We start from the raw sequence: 15,557 nt of genomic DNA on the forward strand, positions 1-15,557 counted from the left end.
ACTCCGACATGCCCGCACCCTGTTAGCATAGCACTCTGGGCAGGTCCTCTACAGATGCCCTCTGCTGCCGCACAGGTTACAAAGGGCCGGCTCCCTACACTCCTCCACCGACATCATCATCGCAATCATTTCCAACGATGTGTGGGGTCCCGAGAGAGCAGGGCCCGACCACAAACAGCCGGGCAGCGGAAGCAGCAGAATCAGAAGTAGCTGCGTCGCATTTGATCAACTGTGACATTGTAAACTCTCAGCTGTTAAACTCTAACATAGTGAAATATAATATTATAACCTATTAATTAAAACCTATCCATTGTAACGCTGTAAATTACGATTAACTGTTATAGAGTATAACCACGTAAATGGAGGTATGGGATAATAATGGTATTATAATCACTGTTGGATGATTGTGTCGTATCATTGGAATCGAATATGTATATACAGTATATATACACATACAAAGAGTATAACAATCACACATTGTAGCAGATATATAATACACATGATTTCAAAAATGTATTAAAATGTTTTCATTTTTTTGTCCATGTAGGGAGATGGAGCGCAGTGGATCGTATCGTCTCCGCTATGTTTCGGAATCCGTGTGATCACCCAGTCACATCGCCTAACTCCAGTCACAGCGCCTTACACAAACTACATCTCCCCAACAAGGCAGCCTTCCCGCTGCTGTGTATTGTGTTTATGGGATAACAGAGGTGTCCATTATCCCATACGCCTTGACCAAAACGACTGATTGCCCGCTTAACACCCTAGTCCGTAAACCACTATTGGTGACAGTGTTGTTTGAGAGCAGCTATTAAAGTAGTTGCGGCAAATGAGGTGGTGGCTGGCCGAACCGTGCCTCGCTGTTTGTCTCCGGAGTGATGACGGATACAAACCAGACCAAGCGGAGGCCATGTACCAGATCGGGTTTTGGTTACTGATGTTAGAGTGATTGTGTTGCAAGTGTGGTCACTACGCGTCTGAACGTGCTCAAGCCCCGAAGCTCGGCGGTTGTGGGCAACGCCACGGGACTGCATTCACTTTAATTCGAGGACAATGGAGGGCATGGGGAACGTGTTTTTACAGCGCTAATCCAATTTATTCAAAATAAGCGCGATATTACACAATGAGATGCACTTACATATTCAGACATGAAACACAATGGGCACATTACCATTCGGTATGTTAATAGACATACGGATTGTACCTTGCAAAATTAACAATCGAATGCAAATGTCCTGAAAGACAAAGGATTGGATCCTAGTAGGGGAGTTATAAGGCGGCTCAGAAGCAGAGCTAAAGGCCATTTCGAGAGGGAACTTGATGAGGCTGGACGCTCGACTCGTCGCTCTGCTGATCGCCCTTCTACCGCGAGACAACGCAGCCTGGTGAACACAATTGCTGTGTCGACAGTTAGGCGACTTTGCTTCGTATGGTGAGTGAATATGCGAGTTCGTGGGGACATCTTCAGACGGGTTACAGACATCGATTCACCGTGAATCTCCAAGTAAGTGTCTATTTTCGCGTCTCGATTAAACGCGAGTGACGTTCTTGTTTTGGCAGTGTACAAAATCTAAAAACGCAACGCTTAACATCCTCGCGGCCGATAGGATACTTTTAATTATCGATAACACAAGCTACTGTTACTCCGCTCAGAAGACGCAGTCACATGGAGCAGATACGCTCTCCGAAGCCCCAAGCACATGGGAGCAAGGAGCCATTCAATTGCTCTGTGTGTGTGAAGGCATTTTCACGGCAATCAGATCTTCAGAGACACCAGAGAACACACACAGGCGAGAAGCCATTCCCGTGTTCTGTTTGTGGGAAGGCATTTGCAAGGTCATCAACTCTTCAAGCTCATCAGAAAACGCACACGGGTGAGAAGCCATTCGTGTGCTGTGTGTGTGTGGGAAGGCATTTTCACTCTCGTCAACTCGTCAGATTCACCAGAGAACACACAAGGGTGAGAAGCCATTCCTGTGTACTATGTGTGGAAAGGCATTTGCTCAGTCATCAACTCTGAACAGGCATCATAAGGTCCACGATGATTGGAAACTGAAATCAAAAGGTGGAATTCAAGGTGCTGCAATGAGACCTGAAGGAGATTCCACCTTCGATCCCATGCAGTTGGATCCCGAGAGATGTCTGGATGTGATGGAGTGGCTCGAGAGTCAAACCGAGAGCTCGGGATGACTGAAAAAGAATGTGCACGTGGTTTTCCATATTAAGCCGGATTTAATAATTTCGTGTGTAATTATGACCCTTCAGTTTTACAGTTTTTTGTGAGAGTTTCGTGACGTGTACAGAGGTGGTTTGTCATGTCATCGGATTAATTGCTGAAGTGGTGTGATGACCACTGGCAGTGAGAGGGTTCAATTGCTGACAATATTGTCGTGGCTAAGTGTTCCTGTTGAGCTAAATTTGGAATGAGTCTGTTGTTACATCTTTACTCAACATTTTAAACGTTTTTTTCCCTTTCGTATAGTTTTTTTGTTTGGTAATAAGAGACTTTAGATAACCTATTTCAGGATGCACATTGATGACGCGTTATTTGGGTGTATATGTTACACTTCAACACAGATGCACAGTGAACAAATGGGGTTAACTAATTAGGACATCAATGGGGAGTGACATGGTTGCATTGTTGTGTAATTGTTTGAACATAAGACGTAATAAACATTTGATAAGAGTTTTAACGTAACTATTATTACAGATAAATAAAAAACACATTCCTTTCAACTAGTGATCTTCCCTTATTTGTTTTTTTTTATCAAAAACGTGTGGAACCGAGTTTCAGGTGGAGTATCTCCGTCACACAAGTCTGCCTTTTCACACTCGTCAACTCTTCAAACACTTTAGAAAACACACAAGGGCGAGAAGTCATTCCTGTGCATTGTGTGCTGTGTGTTGAAATTCATTTTCACGTTCAGAAAATCTCCTAGTGTACTGTGTGTGGAAAGTAATTTGCACAGTCATCAAAACTGAACAGGCATCGGAAGGTCCACATTTACAGGAAACTGAAATCAAAAATGAAAATCAAGGTGCTGAAACGAGTCCTTTAAGAAGATTCCACCTTCGAGCCCATGAAGTTGGATCCCGAGAGATGGCTGGATGTAATGGACTGGCTCGAGAGTCAAATCTAATGCAACGGGAAACTGAAAAAATATTTTGGGTTTGGTTATACCTATTAAGGAAATTTTTCCCACGCTGCTACGAGCGCCCCACCACGTCGGACACAGCAGACTTGGCCTGTACAGGACATGTGGATGAGCTGTCTGGGTGGGCACGGAGAAAGGTCCTCGTTATAAATCGTTTCGCAACGTTCCGGTCACGAATCCCGAAGTATACCGGGGATCACCTGTACTCTATACCACGTAAACTGATAACACTATAAACAATAACACTAAACATTAAACGACTATAAACTATCAACTGGATTTATAATTTGTAAAATCATTAACGGAGCGACGGTATTATAATCTCATTAGCAGTATTATAATCGCACTCTGCTCATATGTATGTGAAGTGAACGTTCAATCGAATCGAGGGTCGGATATGCGAACTGCGGGGGGTGCAGGGTTAGAATCGCATTAAGATTTTACAATAACAAATGGTCGTATTAGCATTTTTCTGTGCTTGAATGTATGTTATGCGCAAATGCAAATAGTTTAATCGTCAATGCGAGGCAGGGTTTAAGAAGTGCACGTTTAATCCGGTGTTAACGTATTTTTTTAAATCATATTTAAGCACAATATTGTTGATAAGAATTCGTCTGGACATGGCACGTGCCTTGTTCTTTGTCCGTCAAAGGAGTTCATTCATGAGGAGTATTCGCTGAGCCACCGATGACACTAACCTACATCAAGTTATGGTTAAACAAAGTAATCTACAGTCACTTAATTATCAGCTCAGACATCATCATCGCAATCATTTCCAACGATGTGTGGGGTCCCGAGAGAGCAGGGCCCGACCACAAACAGCCGGGTAGCGGAAGCAGCAGAATCAGAAGTAGCTGCGTCGCATTTGATCAACTGTGACATTGTAAACTCTCAGCTGTTAAACTCTAACAAGGTGAAATATAATATTATAACCTATTAATTAAAACCTATCCTTTGTAACGCTGTAAAATACGATTAACTGTTATAGAGTATAACCACGTAAATGGAGGCATGGGATTATAATGGTATTAGAATCACTGTTGGATGATTGTGTCGTATCATTGGAATCGAATATGTATATACAGTATATATACACATACAAAGAGTATAACAATCACACATTGTAGCAGATATACAATACACATGATTTCAAAAATGTATTAAAATGTTTTCATTTTTTTGTCCATGTAGGGAGATGGAGCGCAGTGGATCGTATCGTCTCTGCTATGTTTCGGAATCCGTGTGATCACCCAGTCACATCGCCTAACTCCAGTCACAGCGCCTTACACAAACTACATCTCCCCAACAAGGCAGCCTTCCCGCTGCTGTGTATTGTGTTTATGGGATAACAGAGGTGTCCATTATCCCCTACGCCTTGACCAAAACGACTGATTGCCCGCTTAACACCCTAGCTCATAAACCACTAATGGTGACAGTGTTGTTTGAGAACAGCTATTAAAGTCGCTGCGGCAAATGAGGTGGTGGCTGGCCGAACCGTGCCTCGCTGTTTGTCTCCGGAGTGATGATGGATACAAACCAGACCAAGCGGAGGCCATGTACCAGATCGGGTTTTGGTTACTGATGTTAGAGTGATTGTGTTGCAAGTGTGGTCACTACGCGTCTGAACGTGCTCAAGCCCCGAAGCTCGGCGGTTGTGGGCAACGCCACGGGACTGCATTCACTTTAATTCGAGGACAATGGAGGGCATGGGGAACGTGTTTTTACAGCGCTAATCCCATTTATTCAAAATAAGCGCGATATTACACAATGAGATGCACTTACATATTCAGGCATGAAACACAATGTGCACATTACCATTCGGTACGTTAATAGACATACGGATTGTACCTTCCAAAATTAACAATCGAATGCAAATATCCTGAAAGACAAAGGATTGGATCCTATGGGGGGAGTTATAAGGCGGCTCGGAAGCAGAGCTCAAGGCCATTTCAAGAGGGAACTTGATGAGGCTGGACGCTCGACTCGTCGCTCTGCTGATCGCCCTTCTAACGCGAGACAACGCAGCCTGGTGAACACAATTGCTGTGGCGACAGTGAGGCGACTTTGCTTCGTATGGTGAGTGAATATGCGAGTTCGTGGGGACATCTTCAGACGGGTTACAGACATCGATTCACCGTGAATCTCCAAGTAAGTGTCTATTTTCGCGTCTCGGTTAAACGCGAGTGACGTTCTTGTTTTGGCAGTTTACAAAATCTAAAAACGCAACGCTTAACATCCTCGCGGCCGATAGGATACTTTTAATTATCGATAACACAAGCTACTGTTACTCCGCTCAGAAGACGCAGTCACATGGAGCAGATACGCTCTGCGAAGCCCCAAGCACACGGGAGCAAGGAGCCATTCAATTGCACTGTGTGTGTGAAGGCATTTTCACGGCCATCACATCTTCAGAGACACCAGATAATACAAATTGGCCAGAAGCCATTCCAGTGTTCTGTATGTGGAAAGGAATTTTCACTTTCAGCAGACCTTAAACGCCATAAGAGAACACACACGGGCGAGAAGCCATTCCTGTGCCCTGTGTGTGGGAAGGCATTTTCACAGTCATCAACTCTTAAAACTCATCAGAAAACACACACAGGTGAGAAGCCATTCCTGTGTTCTGTGTGTGGGAAGACATTTTTACTTTCTTCAGACCTAAAACGCCATAAGAGAACACACACAGGCGATAAGCCATTCCTGTGCCCTGTGTGTGGGAAGGCATTTTCACAGTCATCAAATCTGAACAGACATCAGAAGGTCCACGATGATTGGAAACTGAAATCAAAAGGTGAAATTCAAGGTGCTGCAATGAGGCCTGAAGGAGATTCCACCTTCGATCCCATGCAGTTGGATCCCGAGAGATGGCTAGATGTAATGGAGTGGCTCGAGAGTCAAACCGAGAGCTAGGGGTGACTGAGAAATAATGTTGCATGTGGTTTAACCTATTAAGCCGGATTGAGTAATTTTGCTTGTAATGTTGCCCCTTACAGTTTTTGTGTTTCGTGACGTGGTGGTTTAATGTTTTCGGATTACTTGCTGAAGTGGTGTGATAAGCACTGGTTGTGAGTGTTCAATTGCTGACAATATTGTAGTGGTTAAGTGTTCCTGTTGAGCTAAAGTTGGAATGAGTCTGTTACATCTTTACTCAACATTTTAAACGTGTTTTTTCAATAGTGTAGGTTTTTTTTGTCAATAAACGACTTGAAGTAACCGATTTCAGGATGTACCTTCATGAAGCATTCGTCTTATGTATTGTTTGGACTTCAAAATAGACGCACAGTGAACAAATATGGTGAACTAATAAAGACATCAATGGGGAAGAATAATTTGGTTTGGTATTCCTGGAAGTGACATGGTTTGCATTATACTGTAGCTATACTCTTTGGTTCTTTAGGCAACGTCACGTAGGCAGACAAAATAATAGATAATAAGAGATCCATAAAGTGATCTATTATTTTTCTACCTATGTGACTTTAACGAAATAACCAAAGAGCGTATTCCTGCAGTCACGAAAGCTTCAAATCAAGATTGTACTGTAACTGTTTGAACATAAGACTTAATCAACTTTCGATACGAGTTGTAGTAGTGCGAATATTCTTGCAGATAAATAAAACATTATTTTCAACAACTGCTTGTCCGTTATTAATTTTACAACGTTAATAGCGAACTCTACGAGGTGAGATCTTGCATGGAGCCCCAGGCCGAGGGAGATTGACTGTTCTTTTGTGTTTCTTCCATTTGCGAATAATCGTACCAACTGTTGTCACCTTCTCACCAAGGTGCTTGGCAATGGTCTTGTAGCCCATTCCAGACTTGTGTAGGTCTACAATCTTGTCCCTGACATCCTTGGAGAGCTCTTTGGTCTTGGCCATAGTGGAGACTTTAGAATCTGTTTGATTGAATGCTTCTGTGGACAGATGTCTTTTATACAGGTAACAAGCTGAGATTAGGAGCACTAACTTTAAGAGTGTGCTCCTAATCTCAGCAACTTACTTGTATAAAAGACACCTGGGAACCAGAAATGTTTATTCTGTCTCTCATTGTTCAAATAAACCTACCATTACAATTAAAGACTGATCATTTCTTTGTCATTGGGCAAACGTACAAAATCAGCAGGGATCAAATACATGTTTCCCTTACTGTACAATACATGATTTACTGAGAATGTCGTTGTCCATGTTGGGAAATGGAGCGTAGTGGATCGTATCGTCTCTGCTATGTTTCAGAATCCGTGTGATCACCCAGTCACATCGCCTAACTCCAGTCACAGCGCCTTACCCAAACTACATCTCCCCAACAAGGCAGCCTTCCCGCTGCTGTGTATTGTGTTTATGGGATAACAGAGGTGTCTATTATCCCCTACGCTTTGACTAAAACGACTGATTGCCCGCTTAACACCCTAGCCCGTAAACCACTAATGGTGACAGTGTTGTTTGAGAGCAGCTATTATAGTAGATCGGCCAAATGAGGTGGTGGCTGGCCGAACCTGTTTGTCTCCGGAGTGATGATGGATATAAACCAGATTAAGCGGAGACCATGTACAAGATTGAATTTTGGTTACTGATGTTGGAGTGATTGTGTACGGCTGTTGTGGGAAACGCCACGCCATTCACTTTAAATCGAGGACAATGGAGGGCATGGCGGACGTGTTTATCCAGCGCTAATCCCATTTAATCAAGATAAGCGCGCAATTACACACTGACATACATCTACATATTCAGGCATGAAGCACAATGTGCACATTACCCTTCGGTATGTTAATAGACATACGGATTGTACCTTCCAAAATTAACAATAGAATGCAAATATCCTGAAAGACAAAGAATTGGGTCCTAGGGGGGGAGTTATAAGGCGGCTCAGAAGCAGAGCTCAAGGCCATTTCCAGTGGGAACTTGATTGGAATCCGTGTGATCACCCAGTCATATCGCCTAACTCCAGTCACAGCGCCTTACACAAACTACATCTCTCGATTTAAAGCTTTCGTGACTGCAATGATTCATCTTCTTTGGTTCTTTCGGTAAAGTCACGTAGAATGAGAATAAAATAATAAATTGATAAAATAAAATAACACAATAATATTCTCACGACGTTTCGGCCACAACACAAGCGGCCTTCATCAGGTGAAGGGAGCGAGACTGTCTGGTAGGACAGCGCTGGAGTGAGAGAGCCACGTTCAGATCACGGCTTTTAAGCTGTGTGAGAGGAACAAAGAGCCTTGACGAAGGAATTAGCATAAAATTTAGCATTGAAAAGGCTGAATGATTAGCTTGTGACTGGTCACAGAAATAGCTATGTTAAAAGTTAAAGCATACACATCCGCAGAGGCACCCATTGTTAAAAGGAATTAGCATAGAATTTAGCATTGAAATAGCTAAATTAAGGCATTCGCTTGTAACTGCTACAGAAATAGTTACGTTGAAGTCAGAGCATACACATTCACCGAGGCACTTAGTACAAATCAAAACAGGAGAATTTAGCATTGAAATAACTAGGCGAATTTAGCATTGAAATAACTGGGTGATTTGCTGGTGACTGGTCACAGAAATGACTACAAATCTGAGCTATTCACAGTACTATATAGTGAACCAATAAAAACTAAAATATAAATTACCTTCATGTTATCAATAAACTCTATATTCTCCAATCAGCTAATCTACCAACCATAAGTCGTTATATATCACAATGCTATGGGTGGTATGGGTGGTATGGAAATTTGAGGGTAAGAATCCACCCATTTTTTTCGCCATATAGCATTGTGATATATAACGACTTATGGTTGGTAGCTTAGCTTTGTTCCTCTCACACAGCTTAAAAGCCGTGATCTGAACGTGGCTCTCTCACTCCAGCGCTGTCCTACCAGACAGTCTCGCTCCCTTCACCTGATGAAGGCCGCTTGTGTTGTGGCCGAAACGTCGTGAGAATATTATTGTGTTATTTTATTTTATCAATTTATTATTTTATTCTCATTCTACGTGACTTTACCGAAAGAACCAAAGAAGATGAATCATTGCAGTCACGAAAGCTTTAAATCGAGAGATGTAGTTTGTGTAAGGCGCTGTGACTGGAGTTAGGCGATATGACTGGGTGATCACACGGATTCCAATCAAGTTCCCACTGGAAATGGCCTTGAGCTCTGCTTCTGAGCCGCCTTATAACTCCCCCCCTAGGACCCAATTCTTTGTCTTTCAGGATATTTGCATTCTATTGTTAATTTTGGAAGGTACAATCCGTATGTCTATTAACATACCGAAGGGTAATGTGCACATTGTGCTTCATGCCTGAATATGTAGATGTATGTCAGTGTGTAATTGCGCGCTTATCTTGATTAAATGGGATTAGCGCTGGATAAACACGTCCGCCATGCCCTCCATTGTCCTCGATTTAAAGTGAATGGCGTGGCGTTTCCCACAACAGCCGTACACAATCACTCCAACATCAGTAACCAAAATTCAATCTTGTACATGGTCTCCGCTTAATCTGGTTTATATCCATCATCACTCCGGAGACAAACAGGTTCGGCCAGCCACCACCTCATTTGGCCGATCTACTATAATAGCTGCTCTCAAACAACACTGTCACCATTAGTGGTTTACGGGCTAGGGTGTTAAGCGGGCAATCAGTCGTTTTAGTCAAAGCGTAGGGGATAATAGACACCTCTGTTATCCCATAAACACAATACACAGCAGCGGGAAGGCTGCCTTGTTGGGGAGATGTAGTTTGGGTAAGGCGCTGTGACTGGAGTTAGGCGATGTGACTGGGTGATCACACGGATTCTGAAACATAGCAGAGACGATACGATCCACTGCGCTCCATCTCCCTACATGTACAACGACATTCTCAGTAAATCATGTGTATTGTACATTAAGGGAAAAATGTATTTGATCCCTGCTGATTTTGTACGTTTGCCCAATGACAAAGAAATGATCAGTCTTTAATTGTAATGGTAGGTTTATTTGAACAATGAGAGACAGAATAAACATTTCTGGTTCCCAGGTGTCTTTTATACAAGTAAGTTGCTGAGATTAGGAGCACACTCTTAAAGTTAGTGCTCCTAATCTCAGCTTGTTACCTGTATAAAAGACATCTGTCCACAGAAGCATTCAATCAAACAGATTCTAAAGTCTCCACTATGGCCAAGACCAAAGAGCTCTCCAAGGATGTCAGGGACAAGATTGTAGACCTACACAAGTCTGGAATGGGCTACAAGACCATTGCCAAGCACCTTGGTGAGAAGGTGACAACAGTTGGTACGATTATTCGCAAATGGAAGAAACACAAAAGAACAGTCAATCTCCCTCGGCCTGGGGCTCCATGCAAGATCTCACCTCGTAGAGTTCGCTATTAACGTTGTAAAATTAATAACGGACAAGCAGTTGTTGAAAATAATGTTTTATTTATCTGCAAGAATATTCGCACTACTACAACTCGTATCGAAAGTTGATTAAGTCTTATGTTCAAACAGTTACAGTACAATCTTGATTTGAAGCTTTCGTGACTGCAGGAATACGCTCTTTGGTTATTTCGTTAAAGTCACATAGGTAGAAAAATAATAGATCACTTTATGGATCTATTATTATCTATTATTTTGTCTGCCTACGTGACGTTGCCTAAAGAACCAAAGAGTATAGCTACAGTATAATGCAAACCATGTCACTTCCAGGAATACCAAACCAAATTATTCTTCCCCATTGATGTCTTTATTAGTTCACCATATTTGTTCACTGTGCGTCTATTTTGAAGTCCAAACAATACATAAGACGAATGCTTCATGAAGGTACATCCTGAAATCGGTTACTTCAAGTCGTTTATTGACAAAAAAAACCTACACTATTGAAAAAACACGTTTAAAATGTTGAGTAAAGATGTAACAGACTCATTCCAACTTTAGCTCAACAGGAACACTTAACCACTACAATATTGTCAGCAATTGAACACTCACAACCAGTGCTTATCACACCACTTCAGCAAGTAATCCGAAAACATTAAACCACCACGTCACGAAACACAAAAACTGTAAGGGGCAACATTACAAGCAAAATTACTCAATCCGGCTTAATAGGTTAAACCACATGCAACATTATTTCTCAGTCACCCCTAGCTCTCGGTTTGACTCTCGAGCCACTCCATTACATCTAGCCATCTCTCGGGATCCAACTGCATGGGATCGAAGGTGGAATCTCCTTCAGGCCTCATTGCAGCACCTTGAATTTCACCTTTTGATTTCAGTTTCCAATCATCGTGGACCTTCTGATGTCTGTTCAGATTTGACGACTGTGAAAATGCCTTCCCACACACAGGGCACAGGAATGGCTTATCGCCCGTGTGTGTTCTCTTATGGCGTTTAAGGTCTGAAGAAAGTAAAAATGTCTTCCCACACACAGAACACAGGAATGGCTTCTCACCTGTGTGTGTTTTCTGATGAGTTTTAAGAGTTGATGACTGTGAAAATGCCTTCCCACACACAGGGCACAGGAATGGCTTCTCGCCCGTGTGTGTTCTCTTATGGCGTTTAAGGTCTGCTGAAAGTGAAAATTCCTTTCCACATACAGAACACTGGAATTGCTTCTCGCCAGTGTGTATTCTCTGGTGTCTCTGAAGATGTGATGGCCGTGAAAATGCCTTCACACACACAGTGCAATTGAATGGCTCCTTGCTCCCGTGTGCTTGGGGCTTCGGAGAGCGTATCTGCTCCATGTGACTGCGTCTTCTGACCGGAGTAACAGTAGCGGGTGTTATCGATTATTAAAAGTATCCTATCGTCCGCGAGGATGTTAAGCGTTGCGTTTTGGGATTTCTTTAACTGCCAAAACAAGAATGTCACTCGCGTCTAACCGAGACGCGAAAATAGACACTTACTTGGAGATTCACGGTGAATCGATGTCTGTAACCCGTCTGAAGATGTCCCCACGAACTCGCATATTCACTCACCATACGAAGCAAAGTCGCCTAACTGTCGACACAGCAATTGTGTTCACCAGGCTGCGTTGTCTCGCGGTAGAAGGGCGATCAGCAGAGCGACGAGTCGAGCGTCCAGCCTCATCAAGTTCCCTCTCGAAATGGCCTTGAGCTCTGCTTCTGAGCCGCCTTATAACTCCCCTCCTAGGATCCAATCCTTTGTCTTTCAGGATATTTGCATTCGATTGTTAATTTTGGAAGGTACAATCCGTATGTCTATTAACATACCGAATGGTAATGTGCCCATTGTGTTTCATGCCTGAATATGTAAGTGCATCTCATTGTGTAATTGCGCGCTTATTTTGAATAAATGGGATTAGCGCTGTAAAAACACGTTCCCCATGCCCTCCATTGTCCTCGAATTAAAGTGAATGCAGTCCCGTGGCGTTGCCCACAACCGCCGAGCTTCGGGGCTTGAGCACGTTCAGACGCGTAGTGACCACACTTGCAACACAATCACTCTAACATCAGTAACCAAAACCCGATCTGGTACATGGCCTCCGCTTGGTCTGGTTTGTATCCGTCATCACTCCGGAGACAAACAGCGAGGCATGGTTCGGCCAGCCACCACCTCATTTGCCGCAGAGACTTTAATAGCTGCTCTCAAACAACACTGTCACCATTAGTGGTTTACGGACTAGGGTGTTAAGCGGGCAATCAGTCGTTTTGGTCAAGGCGTATGGGATAATGGACACCTCTGTTATCCCATAAACACAATACACAGCAGCGGGAAGGCTGCCTTGTTGGGGAGATGTAGTTTGTGTAAGGCGCTGTGACTGGAGTTAGGCGATGTGACTGGGTGATCACACGGATTCAGAAACATAGCGGAGACGATACGATCGACTGGGCTCCATCTCCCTACATGGACAACGACATTCTCAGTAAAAAAAATATTTTTAAATACGTTTTTAAATCATGTGTATTGTATATATGTTAGAATGTGTGATTGTTATCATCTTTGTATGTGTGTGTATATATAGTTTATATAGATATTTGATTTCATTGATACGACACAATTATCCTACAATGGACAGTGTGATTCTAATACGACTAGTGGGATTTTAATATTTGTAATTCGATTATAATTCTGCATATCCTACCCCTGGTTCGCATATTCACTTTCCATACGTACGACCACAGTGTGGTTCTAATAAGTCGATGTGTGTGTGTATCTAAAGTCCAAGTCTGTGTGTGAGTCTATATGTGTCTGTGTAAGTCGATGTGTGTGCGTGGGTCCATGTGTGTGTCTCTTAGTCGATATATGTGTGTTGGTCCATATTTGTGCTTAGGTCGATGTATGTGTGAGAGCCTAGCTATGTGTGTCTGTGACTCCATATGCGTGTCTGTGTAAGTCAATGTCTTTGTGTGTGTGGGTAAATGTCTGTTTGAGTAGGTCGATGTGTGCGTCTGTCTTTTTCCCCCGGGAACGCCGGGTAATTACCGCTAGAAAATCATAAAAGCAGTGTATAGTCATTTAATGTTTAGTGTTATCGTTAATAGTGTTACAGTTGACATGGTATACAGTACAGGAGATCTCCAGTTTACTTCGGGGTTAGGGACCAGAATGCTGCGAGACGATTTATAACGGGGACCATTCCCCTCTAGGAACATGGTGATGGGGAGACAGCCAAGATACTGCTCGTTAAGGGCAGACTTGTGTGATGGAGACGGTCTACCTGTATCTCGGATCCACACGTTTTTGCCATTTAAAAAAAGTTGTGAAATAAATGACGGACAAACAGTTGTTAAAAAGACGTTTATATTCATTTACAAGAATATTTACGTAAAAAACTCGAGCCGAATATTTATTACGTCCTATGCTCAAACAGTTACAATACAATGCAAACCAGGTCACTTCCAGGAATATCAAATCATTAAAGTATCATTCCCCATTGATTTCATTCTTGGTTAACCACATTTGTTCACTGTGCGTCTGACTTGAAGTCCAAGCCGTACATCAGACGAACGCGTCATCAATGTACATCCTGAAATCCGTCATCTAAGGTTGCTTATTACAAACCAAAAAAGCTATATAAAATAAAATACGCGTTTAAAATTTGAGCGAAGATTTATTTACAGACTCATTTCAACTTTAGCTCAACGGGAACCCTTATCCATGCTGAAGTGGCATGATGATCACAACCACTGATCATCATGCCACTTCAGCAATTTACCACGATCACGTCACAACACTTTGAAACACATTGTAAAACTAAAGTGTCAAAATCACTGATATAATCAATTGTAAGGTATTACTTTGTCTAAAAGAAACACGTAAAATTACTCAATCCGGCTTAATAGGTTAAACCACATGCAACATTATTGTTCAGTCATCCCTAGCTCTCGGTTTGACTCTCGAGCCACTCCATTACATCCAGCCATCTCTCGGGATCCAACTGCATGGGATCGAAGGTGGAATTATCTTCAGAAATCATTGCAGCACCTTGAATTTCACCTTTTGACTTCAGCCTCCTATCATCGTGGACCTTCTGATGTCTGTTCCGTTTTGATGGCCGTACAAATGCCTTCCCACACACAGAGCACAGGAATGGCTTCTCGCCCGTGTGTGTTTTCTGGTGATCTTGAAGAGTTGAGTTGCGTGCAAATGCCTTCCCACATATAGAACACAGGAATGGCTTCTCACCCGTGTGTGTTTTCTGATGGTTTTGAAGAATTTTCGACTGTGCAAATGCCTTCCCACACACAGAGCACAGGAATGGCTTCTCGCCAGTGTGTGTTTTCTGGTGACTTTGAAGATGTGATAACTGTGCAAATGTCTTCCCACACACAGGGCACAGGAATGGCTTCTCGCCCGTGTGTGTTCTCTCGTGAATCTTAAGATGTGATGTCCGTGAAAATGCCTTCCTACACACCAAGCAATTGAATAACTTTTTGTCCGTGTGTGCGTGGCGCTGTGGAGAGCGTTTCTGCTCCATGTGACTGTTTCTTCAGATTCGGAGGAGAAGAAGCGATGTTATTGAGAGTCAAAAGTACACTCTCGGCTGCGAGGATGTTACTCGTTGCGTTTTGGATTTTGTTAACTGCCAAAACAAAAACGTCACACGCGTCTAACCGAGACACAATCACATCCAGTCAGTTTGACAACGAACGTGTTTGAGTTTTTATTCGCGAAAATGGACACGGACTTGGAGATTCACGGTTTATCGATGTCTGTAACCCGTTTGAAGATGTCGCCACGAACTCTCACGAATCAAAGTCGCCTAAATGTCGACACAGCAATTGTGCTCGCCAGGCTGCGTTGTCTCGCGGTAGAAGGGCGATCAGCAGAGCGACGAGTCGAGCGTCCAGCCTCATCAAGTTCCCACTGGAAATGGCATTGAGCTCTGCTTCTGAGCCGCCTTATAACTCCCCCCCCTGTAGGATCCAATCCTTTGTCTTTCAGGATATTCATTTTGGAAGGTACAATCCGTATGTATATTAACA

General features: G+C 43.0%; 1 protein-coding gene across 1 annotated transcript in view; it reads right to left on the bottom strand.

Annotated features, from left to right (window-relative positions):
• LOC142907390 (uncharacterized) overlaps positions 1-12,303 on the bottom strand; it is a 366,512-nt gene extending 354,209 nt beyond the window's left edge. The window contains exons 1-2 of the mRNA XM_076056870.1: positions 11,270-12,303; positions 5,803-5,813 (exon numbers count right to left, since the gene is read on the bottom strand). Of these exons, the coding sequence (XP_075912985.1) occupies positions 5,803-5,813; positions 11,270-11,852 (594 nt within the window). The 5' untranslated portion in view covers positions 11,853-12,303. The remainder of the gene's footprint in view (positions 1-5,802; positions 5,814-11,269) is intronic.
• Positions 12,304-15,557: the final 3,254 nt, after the last annotated feature.

Source organism: Petromyzon marinus, chromosome 78, assembly GCF_048934315.1.
Source record: "Petromyzon marinus isolate PM22_M1 ecotype Great Lakes invasive population chromosome 78, UKy_Petmar_22M1.pri1.0, whole genome shotgun sequence".
Taxonomy (NCBI): domain Eukaryota; kingdom Metazoa; phylum Chordata; class Hyperoartia; order Petromyzontiformes; family Petromyzontidae; genus Petromyzon; species Petromyzon marinus.